At 33.7% G+C, this 20,353-nt stretch overlaps 1 protein-coding gene across 6 annotated transcripts in view; it reads right to left on the bottom strand.

Moving 5' to 3' along the window:
• LOC114329807 (transmembrane ascorbate-dependent reductase CYB561) overlaps nucleotides 1–20,353 on the bottom strand; it is a 561,950-nt gene that overhangs the window by 108,520 nt on the left and 433,077 nt on the right. For 5 of the 6 annotated variants that reach the window (XM_028279039.2, XM_028279038.2, XM_028279037.2 and 2 more), the window contains one exon: nucleotides 3,727–3,950. In XM_028279039.2, the coding sequence (XP_028134840.1) occupies nucleotides 3,727–3,950 (224 nt within the window). Of the gene's footprint in view, nucleotides 1–3,726; nucleotides 3,951–19,178; nucleotides 19,393–20,353 lie in introns of those variants that run through there. The other variant, XM_028279040.2, reaches the window with a different exon arrangement.

The following is a 20,353-nucleotide window of genomic DNA, read 5'->3' as shown; positions in this document are numbered from 1 at the left end:
CAAGACTCACAAAGGGTTGTAGCGCCATTAGAAGAAGAAGAAGAAGAAGATTAACCATTTTGCTGCTAATGACACGAAAGACGTCGTTCACTTGAACTTGAGGCTGACGATATACTAGTAGGTTATTAGCCTGTGACGATTGCGTCGAAAGAGGTCATCCGCAGGTGACTTAAAAAGCGAATGACGTCTTTCGACGTCATTCGCAGCGAAATGGTTTTAATCATCAAGGAATGTTGCCATGTATTTTCACTGTTATCTGATCCAACACTAATGAGAATAAATAAGAACTAAGCACTGAGCCTGGTAAAATTCTAATTTCACATGGAATTTATCAGTCTTTCCCACATCTATCCTAACACTAGTTGTTACCCCCTCATATTATGTCTCTCACAATCTTTACATATTCATCATGGACTTTCTTTTTTGAGTACCCACCACTGAATCTATTGAGGAAGTCATCATATACGTTCTAAAGATTAACGAATACCATAATATGAGTGTTTCTTTATTTCTATGTTTTTCCATCAATTTCCTTATAATGAAAATTGCATCCTGTTATTGATCTGTCTTGCATAAACCAAACTAATCATAGGATATTTCATTTTCTTCACGTGTTCGTCTATTAATTACTCTCCCCCATATTTTCATCGTGTAACTAAGTAATTGTATGGACCTGTAGTTTGTACATTGTTGTACATATCCCTTGTTTTTGTAAACAGGTACTAATATACTGCTTCTTCATTCATATATCATTTGTTCCTCTTCCATGATTCTATTAAATAAAACTATGATGAGATGAGAGACTAATAAGTTTCGAAACCGGTAGAGGTGCTTGCTGCATTCTCTGATTGGACTAGAATATGATGCGGCTATATTTTCGTTTTGCAACGAAATTGAAATAGTTATTTTTCTACAACCACTATTCAAAGTGCACTTTTCTGCACGGTTTTATGTTAGCAAACTTGATATTTTCTCACAGTATAAGATATTTGACATTAGTGTGCAGAAAAGTGACGTTTCTGTGCCGCAAAGTGACGTTTCTGTGCCGCAAAGTTCTTTTCTGCACAGTTGACTACCTCATTCTGAGTAACGTTATATTCTGTTTACATCCGTGGACTACCGCATTCTGAGTAACGTTATATTCTGTTTACATCCGTGGTTAAACTTTAGACTAATATATAACCTATAAGACAATTATTATATTGCATAACTATAGCATAGAAACTAAATTATGGATTTTACAACTGTTTTATTTTACAATTTTATTCTTATTAAACATTTTATAATTATCAAATAACCAATAAGGATTTAGCAACCTGTGCAAGAGACGTCGAATGAAGTAGGTTTTGTGTAAATCCGTGACTGCATAAATATAATGTCAATAATGTGTAATAATTGTTTAAATTTAAACAAATTAAGGCAGTGCATTAATTTTTTAACTGATTTCTGTGCAATTTATTTAGGTATAAGGAATTTAAATTGATTAGTAGGTATTAATTAAATACAGTTTAAAATTTATCACATAGGTACCTATTATAATTAATCGTCGTTTGGAAATTGTGATTTTTATTTTTAGGAAAAACTGTGCTTGTAGAAAAAGTATAGTGTGAAACACGTGCAGAAAGGTAATTTCTCACTCGTTTGAATTGCGGCACTCGCTTGCGCTCGTACCGCAACTTTTCAAACTCGTGAGAAATTAGTACCTTTCTGCACTTGTTGCACAATATACTATTTCCTAACAAGTGCAGAAAGTCATTCTTTTCCGCACGCGACTGCAGTTTGCCGAACGACGCGAAGCGGGAGTTCGGCAAGCAGTCGAGTGCGGAAAAGAGACTTTCTGCAAGAGTTAGGAACAATATTTTTTCTAATAGTCTTTAAAAAATTACCAAATCTTAATCAATTAATTTAACTAATATGAAAATACATACACAAATTAATTCTTTGACAAGGTTTTCAAAACCAAACTTTCAATATAATTAGTTAGCATGACGACGATCTTGGTTTCCATGACGATGATTCAAAATGACTGTTATTGTCTACCGATTTGACTTTCGAATATTATGTCAAAATTATTTTATTTCATCGAATTGTCGCGTTAATTTCATTAAAACAGGAACACAATAAGATATATTTGAAATAAATTAGTAAATAATATCTAAATAGTTTATTGCATGTATTATAATTATTACTTTAAGGCCATATTAACATATTATCTAAATTAACACGCGTGCGGAAAAGTGAAACTTTCTAAACTAAAATGCGTGCGCGAAAGTAGACATTTTTGCACGCTCGTAGAAAAATGGTTATTCATTTTTGATTTAAATAAAACTGTTAGTCAACTTGTTCCTATCTCTCCTAGTGCTGTCCACACTTCTCCAGAAATATCATCTGGTATAACTGCTTTACCTTTCTTTATTTTTTGAACTACTTGAACCACTTCCGTGTTTTGCTTAAACCACTTCCACGTTTGTTATTTTGCTGACCATTGATGGTACTGTCTCCTTTAACTGAACTAGTTTTTTGTCAAATTTTTCATTAAATAATTCTTTAACTCAACTGGTTTTTTGTCAAATTTTTCATTTAATACTCTGTCAAAGTACTTTTTCCTCTCTTTTTCACATCATTTTTGTGAACTAGTACTAGTATTTTATGATTTTCATCTCAGATATCTTTTGCTTTCTTTGCTTTATGGTTGGCTACTTTGAATATCTTTGTTTCTCCTTCCCTAATATCAATTTTGTTGTATAGATTTATAAACGCTGCTGCTTTAGATTCAGCCACTTCGGCTTCCTTTTTGGTGACCATACAGATTTGAAGGTCTGTGTCCGATCTTTTATGTCTTTTTTGCTTTCTTGGACTTCTTTTGACCACCACTAGGTCTCTTTACCTTTACATTGATTTCGTGACATTCTTCAAGGTATTTCAATAGAGATATCTCCAATGATCCTAGCCATCTTCCTCTAAATTGTATTAGGACTTCCTTTCATGTTTCTATACATTGTTTCTATTATTTTTGCTCTGAATAGACCTTCTGTATGATATTTTTTACTTCGACGTCCAGCACAAGCAACTTATGTTGTGGGCGCACTTTCTCACTAACTATTACCTTGCAGTCCTTACATTCACGTATATCTTCTCTTCTTGTCATGAAATAATCTATTTGGGAGTGAGTTTGTCCAATTTTGTAGGTAATAATTTAAGTTTCTCTCTTTTGAAAGGATGTGTTAACAATCGCCATAATGTAATGCTGTTGTTAATTCAACCATATCATCTCCAGTTTCATTTCTAGTTCCAAACCTTAGTACTCCATGTATTGCTTCATATCCTGTCTTGGAATGTGCATTATAATCACCCGTTACTATGACTTGCTCCTCTGATGGAATACCACTCAACATGTCTCCTAGTTGATTATAGAAAGTTTTTCTTTCATTATCATAGACAACGACTTGAGAATCTAACAATTTGTTTATATTCTACAATATTTTACAATACTTCGTTTGCTGCCCTTTGCACATACTTTTTTAAAGTGTTATGTACATCTTCTGGTGTATTTTGTACGCGTTTGTCTTTACATTTTAACAAGGTTCAGAACAAGTAAATAGTGTAATATGTACATCTTTTATGGTGTTAAACAGGATCGTTACACACAAACAATACCTTGTTATAAACCATGCAATTTATGAGGAGTAAACGAACAGATAAATGAAAAACAACAATTCTACTTACAAAAGCCACTGAACGTAATGAACCCTGCTACCATAAGAACCGGATGTAGATTGAACTCCCTCTCGGGGTCTTCCCTCCATGCGAAACCTCCTCGGTACTGTATCACCCAGAACAAAGTGAGGGCCAAGGAACCAAGGAGGAGGATGCTCGCGCATACCACCACCACAGTGTACTCCAACCAGCTACCGCAACCCCATTCATTTTCGTCTTCGTAATGTCGGTGTCTGAAACAAAAAGATTCTTTTTTAGATAATTGATAGAAAAATTAAAGAATTATTGAAGTAAAAAAATTACTAAACTACTTTATACCAGGCATATTTTATAAAAATCCCTAAAAAGGGCTATGTACATACAATATCTTAACAATATTTCGAATAATTTCAAAATCCTTTTAAAATACGAAATAATTATGATATTGTTTATAGAATGTTAAATAACGAACAGACGATCAGTTTTTTACCGCGAATGTAGGACAGACACATTTTGATGACACGGTGACTTCTGCCAAATAAGCCGTAAATATATTATTATATCATAACTAAACTTGACATAGAAATGAAGATAAAAATGTTTATAAACATATCGATCTAAAAAATAAATGAGACGCGAATAGATTTGGGTATTCAGTTGGATTTGGGGTTGTCTGATATGTACCGCCTAGCGTAATATATGTTGAGTGCCGTCATCAGCTCAGTACGATCCAATGTATTAAAAACTGTTTTTGACGTCGAATAAAGTACTAAGTAAAGTACAATTCCATCATTAAGATGACTTGTTTAGGAAAGCCTTCATCATCGTTATCACGGTGTTACAGCCCTTAAAGGGCCTCGACCTTCTCCAGCTTTTTGTCATGTTCGATTCTGGAGCCCAGACTACAAGTCCTGCCCACTGCACATGATTTCGTTTGATTAGGTACAGTGGTGGTAATATTGTTTCCATCAACCTCATGCTTGTAGATATTCTGCAGTTCAAAATTACATCTTATAAAGGGTGATTCATTTAAAGGTACTTTTTTTGGTGGGAATTTAATGGGAGATCGTGCAGGAGTCGCAACACCTGGCGTTCCGTTTTTATTCATTTTTGATTGACATTTCATCCTGGAAAGACTTAGCTCGGCACGACGATGTCTAGAAATTATTCAGCTGTATTACGAAAATAGGCGTTCAATGAGGAACGTGTTTCGTGCGCTTAAAGCAACTTATGGTCCACATAATTTGCCTACCGAACGCACAATTCGCTATACCATCAGTAAGTTTGAAACCCAGTTTTCGTTATTGGATAACACATGACCAAATATACGTACTGAATATTATACGTACTGAAGAAAACATAGCGGTGGTAGCGGATGGTGTACGCGAAAATAACGAAGAATCGATTCGTCGCCGTTTCCAATAGCTTGGCTTGTCGTATGCAACAACTTGACGTATATTACGTAAGGATCTTGGTTTAAAAGCCTACAAAATTCAATTAGTGCAAGATCTGAGGCCGATCGACCTTTCGAGTCGTCACAGTTTCGGTCGAAGTGCTTTTGATAAGCTTGCAGAAGATCCACTATTTTCGAAAAAAATTGTTTTCCGATGAGGCCCATTTGTGGCTTAAGGGGACGCGACGTGAATAAACAAAATGCCCATATTTGGGTTGATAAGCAACCCGAAGAGGTTCAAGAGTTGCCATTCACTCAACGAAAAAGGTACGTAATATCAATAAAAATGTTAATTCAGACAACAAACGCAATACTTAAAATTTGTCCAATGCTTGGATTTATTGGAACAACAAAGCGATGTTCATCAATTCATTATTTTCGTTAGTTGAGCCAATGTATTACGTTTATTGAATGTATGAACATTCATTATGTATACCATAATATCACTTTATTGATATTATGAACTCTGTTCGCTGAGTCAACGAACACTATTCATTGAAACAACAACGTCGTCAATTGACCGACGAAGACTATTCGTTGTGTCAATAACAGTGTTATTTCTCCTACCGTATTTCGTTTATTTCTACAATTATTTCCGTTTATTCTTACAATTAATTCCGTTCATTCCCACAATAAATACGGTTATTCTTACAAGCAATTCTATTCATTCTTACAATCAGTTTCGTTCATTCCTACTATGAACGTATTTTACATTAATAATTACTGAATGCATTAGCCCAATGTATGATATTGATTAATAATAATTTTTGAAATCCCCCTTTTTTGTCCTAAACCTAATGGACTTTACACTGTGTGATTTCTCATATAATTTCACTTATACACTGCGCTGGAATAAGTGTTACACTCCACTTGCGGTTAGCGAAAACCAAATACTTTGGCTTCGGAGCTTCTAGACAATTGACAGTTATAATTATTGGGGACTTAGAAATTTTACACCCGTATTTTGAATTTCTCTAATAGATGGTTTGTTTAAACCCTAAATTTTCCTTTAAGGTTTTTCTTATTAATTGAAAACAATCATTTTTGTTTAAGAATATTTTTATTATGTGAAATATTTATGTTTTTCTTTGGTAGTAGGTACCTACTGTTTTTGATAATGTGGTAATAATATAACTTTTATAATATGGTTAATTATTTGACTGTAATTTATAACTTTCCTATGGTAAATTATTTTATAGAGAAATTCAAAATACTGGTAAAATTGCTAAGTCCCCAAGAGGTACCGAACTATAAGTAACATATCCTATACATATATAAGTACATATAAGGTACCTACATGACAAAGTTTTTATTTAAAATATTGCTAATATGTACTATATAATTAAGTTAATAAGTATATTTTGAATTTCATTTACATTTATATAGATAATCTACCACGCGAATTGAGGTTTTTCATTTACTGTCTTAAACTCAATGATGTATAAGTTGTATATGATGTATAAGTAGTATAGGTACAATATATATACTTTTCAAATTGCCCGCCAAATCCAGAGAACTGTCAATTGTCTAGAAGCTCCGAAGCAAAGTATTTGGTTTTCTCTAGACGCAAGTTTACACTCCCCCCTTATTAACTTATTTATTTTTAGCACATAAGCAAAATAGTTGGACAGGTCGATTTTTAAAATAATCAATCGTTTTTGAGAGCGCAGGTGCAGAATTTCGATCGAATTCTTTTTAAACGCATTCATTTTTTTTGGAATCCTGAGAAAACTAATAAGTATTTTTGAAAAATTTAAATGCAGAATAAAATATTACATTATTACCGAGGGCTGAAAGTTCCTTAGAATAAACAAAAAGTTTCTTTTGAATGGTATATTTGAAATTAAAAATCATACTAAATTTTCTCTTTTTCACCCCTGTGACTTATTAAAACAATCATTATAGAAGTTCTCAGGGACTTCAGACCCTCGATAATACTGTAATATTTTATTCTGCGTTTAAATTTTCAAAAATACTAATTAGTTTTCTCAGGATTCAAAAAAAAATGAATACGTTTAAAAAGAATTCGACCGAAATTTCACGATAATAGACACACGACAACTTTCCTCTACTACGGACTACACTTGGACTTGGAAACGAAATGAAATTATTATTCGGCACTTCGGCAGAGATAACAGCATGGTTGAACAAATAATTCTTTTTTAAACAATGGTAACACAGAGAAGCTAGGGGTATCACGATAAGGAAAAGCCGTTACATTTCAAATGGTCAAGCAAAACATTTATTGTCACCACGAACGCATTGATTGTGGTCATTAAACGCAGTAGTAGATTGATTAATGCTTTCGTTGTCACAACAATCAGTTAACATCTATACAATAATCATATATTACTCTATATTAACAACATTTATACATTGTTTTAATGAAATCTGTACGTTGTCACGATAAACCAAGGTAATTGCTTGTCATCTACGAAATCAAGAAAGTGAGTTGCTGCCAGAATTAACATTATTTATTAAATATACGAAACTAAGTTATTGGCTGAATAAATTGAGTGTTATGATTAATGTACTCTAGTTATTTTCACAATAATTATTATTCAATCATTGTGACAATAACCAAATACATTCGTCAATGTCTAAAAGTTCGTTGAAACAAAAAATTAAATTGTTGTTACAACGAAACACTATTCAATAATCATTTTTAATCAATATTACGAACTAAACTTTTTTGAGTGTTACAATCAGAAAAAACAACTGCTTGGTGTGATTTATGGGCCGGTTGAATCGTCGGTCCAGATGTCTTTAAAATAGAAGCCGGCCAGAATGTTACTGTAAAAGGAGGCCGTTATCGGTCTATAACGAACTATTTGGTGCCAGAAATTGAAGCTCGTAGTTTCAATGACATTTGGTTCCAAAAATATGGCCCCCATTGCCATACAGGCATACAGCCCGTGAAAGTATGGCAATGCCATACTTTCGAAAACGATTCGGTGAGCAATTTATTTCACGCTTCAGACCAGTGGATTGGCCGCCTATACCCTGTGACATCACACCTCTAGATATTTTCCTTTGGGGATACCTAAAGTCCAAAGTCTATATGAATAAACCGGCTACGATTGAGGCATTGGAGGCCAATAATACTCAAGTCATTTGTCAAATACCAATGGACATGTCAGAACATTGCGAATTGGAACTTCAGACTGGACCATCGTAACCTCAGCCACGGTCAACATTTGAAACAAATTACCTTTAAGAAGAAATTGTAAAAAATGGTTCTTTTGTATGACAATAAAGATTTTCAAATAATATTCATTTTTTTCACTGTTTTTTCTTTTTGAAAAAAGTACCTCTAAATAAATCATCCTTTATCTAAGCCTCCATATTCCGTTTTCACAGACCGTTTCGAATATTTTGCGTAGTACCTTTCACAAATCGATAGGAGGGATTTTTAGTTAGGGCCTATGGCTCTGATACATATGTGAGAATGGGGACTATTAATGATCTATTATATACAGTCTTATACGAGTTTTTTGAGTCAGATACGGTTTTAGCAAATTTTTAGGACCTGCTGATAAGAAGAATTTAGATTTTAGATGTAGGGTAGTCAATGAGGGTATTTGGCTCCGAATTCCATCCTACTACATCGATTTACTTGATATTTTCACAGTAAGCAGGGAATAGCTCAAGAATTAAAGTCTACCCTATATACTATGGCGCTTTTGTCTTGGGGGCGGTTCCCACCCCTTCAAGGGGGTGCAAACTTTTTTGGTCAAAATAATGACGGAAGTGGTTAGAGAACCTAATTCTAAGCAAAAACAGTCCTATAATGTTTTTTTTCGAAAACTCTATACTTTTTAAGTTATTCATGGTTGAAAATTGGCCAATTTCATGGAAAAATTACTCGTTTTCGGACGGTTTTTTGCGAATACATACCGTAAAAACTGTACATCTAACTAAAAAACTATAAAGAAATTTTTGTAACTTTAAAAAAAACAAAGAGATTGGTTGCTTCATAAACCTTCTAGTTATGACACGAAAAGAGATATGGTAGGTGAAAAGAGTTTGTTTTTCTGGTGCATGCTCAAATCGGTGTATTAAAATTGAAATAACAGAGAAACGGTCGATATTAGGTGTATAATGCTACCAATACCTTTTGTAGTGCTTGAAAGGACCTTTAAAATAAGCAATATTAAATGTCGGTTACATTTAAATTAAGCGAGATATGCTTCAAAAAAGTTGATGACTAATGTATTTTAAGAAAAAGTGAGAAGTATATTTTCTAATCCACCAGAGTTTAAATGCATCGTTTTCCTTCTAGAATACCTTTTATTATAGTGTTATTTCTATGTTCAAAAAGTTGGACGGGTTTAAAAGGAATGGTTTTTGAAAAAAATGTAGGGTTTTTTTAGATAGAAATTATTTTTTGTATCTCATTACTGTATCTCTTATCATTTTCAAGTTACATGGAGAAAAAGGAAGATTTTTAAGAAGATTTAAAAATGCGCTATAATTTGATCTTATTTTTTTTTCAAAAACCATTCATTTTAAAATGTCTATTAAGCTAGAATAGCCATTTCATAAGGGAACTATGAGACTTACCCCATATTTTTTTGCTATTTTATTGCTAATTTATTACGCAAATTAAAAATTTATTGCTTCATCCCCTTCAGAGAAACAGGTGGCTATTCCAGCTTAATATTAAGCTAGAAAAGCCAACATTTATTTCCGGAACGAAAGTAGATAAAGGGTCGCTTCTGGCGGCATATTTTATTGGTAATTAATTGCTGAAAAATGGAGTATACAAGAATTTACAAACTTACCCCCTGCAACCCCTACCGTTATCATCATTCCCCGGATTTCACAAAAGGTGAAAATAACCAGTTTAAAGACCTAAAACCCAGTGGGTATTTTTTGCTAATTAATTACTGCAGATCTACGTCAAAATTAATTTTTTGCTTCATCCCTTAATGAGGACCAATGGCTACTGCGGTTGAATATTTAAGCTACAATACCCAACACTCCTATTTCAGGAACGAAAGCAGATAAAGGGTCGCTTTCGGAGGCATATTTTCTTGCTAATTAATTGCTCAAATATGGAATATAGAAGAATTTCCAAATTCTCCCCCTCCAACCCTACTGTTATGTTCATCCCCTTAATTTCGCAAAATGTGAAAATAACCAGTTTAAAGATCTAAAAGCAAGTAGGTATTTTTTGCTAATTATTTGCTACAGGTCTACGCCAAAAATGAATTTTTTGCTTTGTCTCGTAACGAGCACCAATGGCTACTGCTGTTTAATACTCCAGCTATAATACCCAACACTCCTATTTCAGGAACGAAAGCAGATAGAGGGTCGCTTCCGGCGCATATTTTATTGCTAATTAATTGCTGAAAGATGGGGTATACAACAATTATGCAATTTACAAACTCAGCCCTTCCAACCCCTGTCGTTATTTTGATTCCCTGGATTTCACAAAAAGTGAAAATAACCATATTAAAGACCTAAAACCAAGTTGGTATGGTTTACTAATTAATTGCTGCAGGTCTACGAAACGAAACAAATAGCGCCCAGAGTATTAATGTACATTAAAGATATAATAAATTAAAATTAAATAAACAACGCTTGCGCTAATTCTTTGGTACATATGCTTAAATTCTTTCGCAGCTTAGTATTAGCACGCAGAAATGCACAAATTATGGTCAACTCTCTTAGCATATTCGTTTTTTAAGGACGGTGTATACTTTATTTTCAATCTATAGATTGTAGAGAATCTGCCAATACATACTACCTTTTAGTTATTAAGAAACGATATACAAAATTTGGGCATTGGGTCACATGCTACAGATATGTCATAATAGAAATCGACAATTTACCATGGGCGGTTGTGGGATGGTATAAAAAACTCTATAAAAACCAATGTTGAACTGTACAGATATTCTTAATGGGCATTTAAGAAAATTGTCAACGAAATATAAGTGTTGGGTACTGTAGCTTAAGTATTAAACTGCAGTATCCATTGTTGCTCGTTAGGGGATGAAACAAAAAATTCATATTTGGCGTAGACCTACAGCAATTAATAAAATTAGCAAAAAATATCCACTTGGTTTTAGATCTTTAAACTGGTTATTTTCACTTTTTGTCAAATCCGGGAAATGATGATAACGGTAGGGGTGGAGGGGGTGATTTTGTAAATTATTGTATACTCCATATTTCAGCAATTAATTAGCAATAAAATATGTCGCCGGAAGCGACCCTCTATCGGCTTGCGTTCCTGAAATATGAGTGTTGGGTATTATATGTAGCGTAAGTATTAAACCGCAGTAGCGATTGTTGCTCGTTAGGAGATGAAACAAAAAAATCGATTTTGGCGTAGACCTGTAGCAACTAATTAGCAAAAAATACCCACTTGCTTAGGTCTTTAAATTGGCTATTTTCACTTTTTGTGAAATTCAGGGAATGATGATTAGGGGGTCGGGGCAGGGGTTGGATGGAAGGGGTGAGTTTGTAAATTATTTTATACCCCGTCTTTCAGCAATTAATTAGCAATAAAATATGCCGACGGAAGCGGCCCTCTGTCTACTTTCGTTCCGGAAATATAAATGTTGGCTATTCCAGCTTAATATTAAGCTGGAATAGCCACCTGTTTCTCTGAAGGGGATGAAGCAATAAATTTTTAATTTGCGTAATAAATTAGCAATAAAATAGCAAAAAAATATGGGGTAAGTCTCCTAGCTCTCTTATGAAATGGCTATTCTAGCTTAATATACATCATTTTAAACCCGTCCAACTTTTTGAACATAGAAATAACACTATAGTAAAAAGTATTGTAGAAGGAAAGTGATGCATTTAAATTCTGGTGGATGAGGGATTAAATATACTTCGCATTTTTTCTTAAAATGCATTAGTCATCAATTTTTTTTGCAGCATATCTCGCTTAGTTGGAATGGAATCGCCATATAATATTTCTCATTTTAAAGGTCTTTTCAAGCAATACAAAAAGGTATTGGTAGTATTATACACCTAAAATCGACCGTTTCTCTGTTGTTTCAAGTTGAATACACCGATTTGAGCATGCACCAAAAAACAATCTCTTTTCCCCTACCATATCTCTTTTTCTATTAAAACTAGGAGATTTCCGAATGAACGATTCTCTTTGTTTATTTATAGGCTACAAAAATGTTTTATACAGTGCTAGTCAAAAGTCCGTACCCCCCCTCGTATCTTTTGAACGGTTATACATATAATAGTGAAATTTTGAGGGAGGAAATAAACGGACGTACGCCTTTTAACTAGTCATGACAGGTGACGTAATAGTGACAGATGACTTTACAGCGCCACTGTGACAGATAATTTTAAATGGGACCATATGGCAAGTGATACCTCATTTGAAAGGTATTGAAAATACCTATTCAGTCATACTAATTTTTTTGGGTTTAAGTTGATTTTGATTTTGGTGAATAAATGAAATAAATACAACTTTGTAGTTTCGCAGTTAATTATTAAAAATTCAAATGTCCGCCCATGGTTGTTTTATCAAAAAAGTTGACATTTTTCAGCTCTCTATTGTTTGTTTTTTAACCAAGAGGAGTGATTCAAATTTACCGCGCCGTAATGCTTGTTTCTAATTGGTCCAACCGCAGGCAAGTTTACTCCATTGTTATTAAATTTTGACACTAATGACATTTATCAAATTTTTTCACCTCTGTCATTTTATAGGTTAATTAAGTATATCGGCGATTTTTTGTGTTTTCTGCATTATTCCCTTAATTTTTAGATTTTTAGTCTACTTTTATATATAAACAGTTGTTTTTAGAACTCTTTAGCGATGTGTTAGTATAATATAATATTTATGGATTATCTGATATGATCAACGAAAAAAAAAGATGAATTTGGTGACTTTTCTAGTAACTTTCTTGGGTGTGAATCTGTCTTTTTAGTTTACTCCTCTTGGTTAAAAAATCAACTATAGTAGTTTTTACGTCAACGTCAACCTTTTTGTCAAGTAACCATAGGCGGAGGTCTGAATTTTTATTAATTAAATGCGAAACTACAATTTTATATTATTTCATTTATTCATCCAAATGAGCTTAAACTCAAACAAAAGTATTATAGCTGAATGGGTATTTTCAATACCTATCAAACGAGGTATCGCTTACCATAGGGTACAATTTAAAATTATCTGTCACAGTGGCGCTGTAAAGTCATCTGTCACTTTTACGTCACCTGTCATGACTAGTTAAGGAGCCTACTTCCGTTCATTTCCTTCCTCCAGATTTCACTATTATAAGTATAACCGTTCAAAAGATACGAGGGGGGGTACGGACTTTTGACTAGCACTGTATAGTTCTTTTAGTTAGATGCATAGTTTTTAAGGTATTCGCAAAAAGCCGTCCGAAATTTTGTCATTTTTCAATATGAAAATGGCCAATTTTTAACCATGAATAACTCAAAAAGTATTGAGTTTTCGAAAAAAAATTATAGAACAGGTTTTACTTAGACTTAGGTTCCCTAGATAGTTCCGTGGTTATTTCAACCAAAAAATTTTCCACCCCCGAGAAGGGGTGGGGACCGCTCCCAAGATAAAAGCGCACATCGCCTAAGGTAGACTTTGATCAGGAGATAAGTAGAGGCTATTTCCAAAATTTCATTAAAATCCATGCAGTAGGATAGAATTCGGAGGTAATATTCTGTTCTTGCTCTCATTGACTGGCGTAATGAAGATCTTAGAAGGAAATGGGCTCCCAGTACGAACATTTGAAAGTAAAAGTTTTTAAGCGTGATGATTCTCCTATCTCCAGCAATCATTTACTACACCAGACAACCCACGTTTTAGTTTAAGCTTTTGCTGCGAAATATTGTGAGAGATTTTCACAGAAAAAGCTTTTAAATGGTCATCGAACTTTGTATGCGGGTTGAAGAGCATCTCTTCCGTTTTTCTTTCAGTCTTCACTACTTTACACTTTTAATTTGAATTAATTGGTGTCATTAAATTACACGCAGGATGTAAACGTTTTCAGGCGACTATAATTTTTTTATAGAGTCTCACGTCGGTATAAGAATGTTTATGTTTTTGTAGCGTAATATTATGTTTCGTTTATTGGCCAGAAGCCAACTAATGAACACAACAAGCTTGGCTCATTTGAAAACGTTGATAAAGATAAGGGTATTATCAATGATTCGTTGCTTTATATTCTGTTTTCAGTTTTTACTTTTTCAACGGTATGGTTGCCAGTTTAGTTATAAAGGAAGTCAGGTGTTTATGTATGTCTAATTCTTTTAGTATTAGCCGTAAGGAAAGCCATTTGACTTTGTCAAACATCTTGCGATAATCTATACCTATACAGTAGATGTGTTAACAATATATTTTTATGCTAGTGTTATTGATACATTTTTATACTTCATAGACTTCGAAAAAGCATTTGATAAAGTAAGACACTCTCTACTATTAGAATTATTGCAAGAAGTCGGTTTAGATGGGAAGGGCTAAAAGGGCATCAAACTGTTAAAAAACTTATACTGGAAACAAAACGCCAGAATTAGGATCGAAGGTTTCTATTTAAAGTGGCACTGGAGGATTCTAAGGATGGAGTCAAGGTGAATGGCGTAAACATTAAACATCAACAGCGTCAGATACGTCGATGATACAGTGTTGATTGCGGATTCCAACTTGGGTCTACAACGACTCATCGACATGACCAACTTAATCTGTGAACAATTCGATATGAAAATAAACATTAAGAAAACCAAAGTGATGTCAATCCGAAAAAATCAGAATGTACCTCAACCTTGCACAATAAACGGGTACATTTTTTAGAACAGCTCAATTAATTAAAGTACCTGGGGTGTTGGATCGATAGTACCCTAAATCCTGATCTAGAAATAAGATTGAGAATAGAACACGCCCGAAAATCGTTCGAAAAAATCAAAAGACTGCTATGTGATTAGAGATGCATCAAGTCAAACTAGTTTGATTTTATTCAACAAACTTGACTTGAAAACCAAACTTTTTTTGTAAAAAAGTTTAACTTGACTTGATTTCGATATCTTTAGGTTTGACTTGAAATCAAACTTCTTCAAACAGTTTGAAGTTTGAATATAATATTGCGCAACGTGTTTATTTCCAATTCTAACTGAGAGCGTACCGACTTCTGTTTTGACTTATTTGGATAGGTCTGAATCTGTACTCTGCTACTCCGCAAATTAGTTTGTAGTTCATATTAAGAAGTATATGCTTGGCTTGTTTATTACGTTCGTTTTGAAGTGTGTGCTTTGTGAACCTAAATAATTTTCGGCTCAGAATAAGTACCAGATCAAATTGAGTCTGATTTTGAAGGTATTCCCACTGCAAAAATTAACAGAAAAAAATCTGTAGTCGAAGCAGAATTAATTAAGAAAAATAAATATACTGATTTATTTGATATTGCGGCAAGTGATTTCAAAACAATGAAAATTGAAAGTGCATACTTGTATAATGTAAAAATAAAGAACAGCGTTATACAATGACAAATAGTGAACTAATTCTTTAAGACAACATTGCAAAGTCGCAAAAAAATCATTAAACCTACTCTATCAAAAATATAATATTTTGTTGTTTTTTCATAAATTTTTGTTAAAGGGGCCGTTCAAGTCAGACGAAACGCAATTTTTGAAACAACATCTCTATCCCATCTGTATCTTTTCATCTTTTGTTGTGAAGAAAGGTCCAGCTATTTATTGCAAACACGTGTTACTGTGCTTGATCTGGTTAATACAAATTTTAAGATTTTTTCACTTGAATACTATTGTCCTATTGTAACATGAGCGGAGCGTGAGGGGGCAATATAATACAATCCAGAGGTTCTATGTAAAATATATACGAAAGTTGAAAAGTTGGGAGATTGTGATTTCGTAGTTTTTTTTATTTAAGTTAAAAAACAATGTTACGTAACGTGCTGGTCGAACCCCCGGCCCCCGGATATAACGCGCCGTAACGTTTTACACGACCCCCTCCCCCCAACTTGCGTTACGTAATACTTGAAAGCTTTCAAAGTAGATTAAATTACACTTGGTATGATAAAAAAACTATCCGACGAATTCTTTGTTTTAATCTAATAACACTCAAATATAAAAAAGTTACATCGATAAAACGAAACTTGCCAGCTAGCAATTATACGCATACAGGAATCATTTTCAAAAAATTTACCTTCTTTTGATTATAATCGCTTCTTGTATCAAGATACTTTTATGTGGCACTCATTGTATTATTAATTTTCTTATCTTAATTGGCAGCTAACATGTCAATCTCGACAAAAAAGTATATCTACTAAATAAATTATTTTTTAAACTCTTTCAAACTAGTTTGACAAAGAGTTTGAATTTTCAAACCAGTACGATTGACCAGTTTGACTTGACTTGAATTATTTGTCAGAAGGATTGACTTGAGTTTGACTTACAATTAAGTCAAACTCAAGTCAAGTTCAAACATTCAAGTGAAACTTGTGCAACTCTATATGTTGATGGATTCGACCGTTACTTGATGGAAGTTCATTTTATCTAACAATAAAACACTGAAAACGTTTGTTTTCTATACTTTCACAAAATTTATTATAACTATGTGACTACAGCTGTTTCGGCAGAGTGCCTTTCTCAAGTGATTTAGTTTATTATGGGTTTGCCTTTTTAAAGTCTTTAACTGAAGAGGTTGATGAGTCATTCAGAATTATATCTGTATTTTTTTAATTTATTAATTTCCATAGATTATAATAAAGGTTTTTATTTTGAATATGCAAAATTTTAAACTCTTCATTAAAAGAACGATTATGATCTAGAAGCACATAAGCACTTCACCTTCTAGATCACAATCATTCTTTAAGTGAAGAGTTTCAAATTTTGCATATTCAAAATAAAGGCCTTAAGCTATCTTTATTAGAATCTATGGAAATTAATAAATTAAAAAATACAGATATAATTCTGAATGACCAACTCGAGACAAACAGCTCCCCATTCCTCAACCTCTTCAGTTAAAGACTTTAAAAAGGCAAACCCATAGTAAACTAAATCACTTGAGAAAGGCACTCTGCCGAAACAGCTGTAGTCACATAGTTATAATAAATTTTGTGGAAGTATAGAAAACAAACGTTTTCAGTGTTTTATTGTTAGATTAATTTCTATATGTGATTCTTGAATAAAACTCGAAATTCAACTACGTTTATCAAAATGCTACGTCTGGTCGACTATTCTCTATGCAGTTGAAACACGGACCTTTAAATCATCAACCCTAAATAAATTGGAGGCCTTTGAAATGTGGATTTACCAGATAATCCCCAAAATTTCATACCTTAAACGAAGAAGTGCTGCATAGAATAGTCAAAGAATGAGAACTTTTCAACACAGAGAAATAATAAGTACCAATATGCTCAACTAATAGTAAAAGGAAAGATCGAGGGAAAGAGGAGATTAGGAAGTAAAAGGCTATCGTTGCTAAAAAACATCCGACAATGGACAGGGCTAAATTTTGAACAGCTAATACGAACAGCTGAAGAAAGACAACAGTTTGTAATTGTAGTAGCCTACCCCCATTGAGAAGAGGACACTTTAAAGAAGAAGATTTACTAACAGATTCAACAGACACCTATAAAATTTATAGGGCTGTGTTCATCAACGATTTTCCAAGCCTGTCTTTCCACAGACCACGAGTTGATAGGTATATAAATGATGGGCATTTTAAGTACATTGAACTAACCTAACCTAATTTTAAACCAAAATAGCTCATTCAATACACTTAGAGGTGACAAACTTTATTATCAAATTAAAGCCAAGTATGGATCAAGTGCATCTGTCACATCTCAACTAGAGCTTCATCGTCGTAAGGCTGAGAGGGCTAGAGCCCTAATATCTCGAAAGTACCAAGTGTTACTTGTCTATGGATCTCTAGCAGTTCATGTTTGTTCCATCACTGATCCATAGCGTTATGTTCTATATCTCACAGTTATCTTGCAATAACTTAGAAGTTCATGTTGGTGATACAAATAAGACCCATATCTTTATGTGGAATGAGGGAATAGCTTCTCATGAAGCCAACGAAATTGTATCATGTCTTCTCCAGCTTGTTAATTGCAGTCTGAATTTTAAGATTCAGTTGGTAATATGGTGTGATATCTGCGGGGGGTAAATAAAAATATGATTTTACTATTTACGTTGATTTTTTTGGTAGCTAACGGCATTTTTCACACTACTGAGCAAAAGTTCCTCTTAAGCGGTCACAGTTTTATACCCTGTGACCGAGACTTTGTATTGGTCAGACCTTCATAGAGTAGTGAAGTCCTCAAGATATTAACCACCTTTTAATAATGTTGACATGACATATGACATGAAGTTATGGATTTTGGGACCCAAAACACGCAGCAGACAAGCACGTTAATATTACAAGGCCAAATATCAGCAAGGCTACATCTACAATGATCAATGCACCGAATCCTGCACTTGTTAGTACAAAAACTTTGTTTTTCTGATCTTCAATAACCGGTACAGGTTAAAAGAAAGGGGAAAACTTTAGCTGAACTTAAACAAGCTGATATAGTCAAACTGACAATAGAGAGTAGGGTATCAGAAAATAAAAAGACGTAATAAAATTAAGCAGATAGTTAAACGACAATTATCAGAATTATGAATATTCAGCGCATTATAATATAATCCGTTGCCCTTTCGCACTGGGCTGATTTCTTATCACTTGCGCCTGGAGAAACTCAGAAACAAGAAACAACAGTGCAAAGTTGGTCATTTCTTTTGTACCTTTTACAATTCAATAAACACATTCAGATTAAGTATTTTCTTTACTAAAAACATAATAACAAATAATGCATTAATTGCTCTCGCGTTTCTCATTCTCATAATAATTATCTCTGACACTTTTACAGCCATAATCTGTCATCGTTACCGTTATATTTTTGTACTCTGGACATAATTTATACACCACGTCATTACTACTTGTTAAAACGTCAAAATGAAGAAGGTACACATACAGAGAAGATTTATAGGCAACACCCAAATACGCTATTTTTCTCGATCAATGACAAAATTCTCTTACCTCAATAGTAAGTGGTGTTTGTACCCAAAAACACACGAGTTCCTCCTCTTTTTATCACTCGGTACGTACATTACATAAAACACGCTGACTGCACATTAATTATAGGAGATAATAAACGTTTCAGAAACACGTTTAGATAGAAAAATGTTGAAGAAAAACATATAAATCCACTTCGAATAACTTGATTTGCCGAGTGCAAAGTAACAAGCAAACACTGTTGTCGCTTCGTAGTCAGCCATACCGTTCCAAGGTAACTTGATAAACATGATAAAGGTATTTTATACCTGCTTACACAGTGGCGACAATTATTTTAAGCGTTATCTTTTGGTAAAATATGTTGACCTCTTAATTATATAGAAATAGCTATTATATAACATTGTACACTAATTACCATACTTGAGAGTTATACACATTGAACAGAAACTTATTATGTACCTATAAAATTATTGTGGATGATGTGTAGGTGATGACGAAATCCCTGTTTGTGAGGCATGTTTTATGCTCGTTTATCTTAACACATAGTACTCTTGCGGTTTGTCCCACATAAAAATTGTTGCATACACAGGGCATTTTATAAATGCAGTCCTTTGATCTCTCGTGTGTATTGTTAGGTTTGGTTTATAGATCTCAGCATAGATCTCAGCATATTAGTTCTTTTAAATGTTGTTCTGATGTACTTATTTCCTTCTTCAAGTGCCATCTTCGTTCCGAAGGTTGGCGATCATCAGGGCTATACGTATTTTCGAAAGCTATACCGTACCCGTAGATTCTTTAGCCAGGAGTTTCGTCTTCTTCCTATGGATCTTTTCATCCTATGGATCCTATGGATTCGAAGCAGTACATATCTTTCGCCTCTTGTAATGTGTCCCAAGTATTGCAGTTTTCGTTTTTTGATCGTAAATATGACTTCCTTTTCTTTATTCATTCTTCTCAAGACCTCGATGTTTGTGACTCTCTCCGTCCATGATATTCTCAAGATTCTGCGATACATCCACAGTTCAAATGCCTCCCATTTTTTGATATCAATATTTTTCAGCGTCCATGACTCCATTCCGTAGAACAGCACAGAAAGTACGTAACATCTCATCAGGCGAAGTTTCATTTCAAGGCTCAAATCTCTTCCACAGAACACTCTCTTCATTTTAGTGAATATGGATCTGGCTTTTTCTATTCTT

This window comes from Diabrotica virgifera, chromosome 4, assembly GCF_917563875.1.
Source record: "Diabrotica virgifera virgifera chromosome 4, PGI_DIABVI_V3a".
In the NCBI taxonomy this organism is placed as follows: Eukaryota; Metazoa; Arthropoda; class Insecta; order Coleoptera; family Chrysomelidae; genus Diabrotica; species Diabrotica virgifera.
This window is presented reverse-complemented; position numbering and strand designations above follow the sequence as displayed.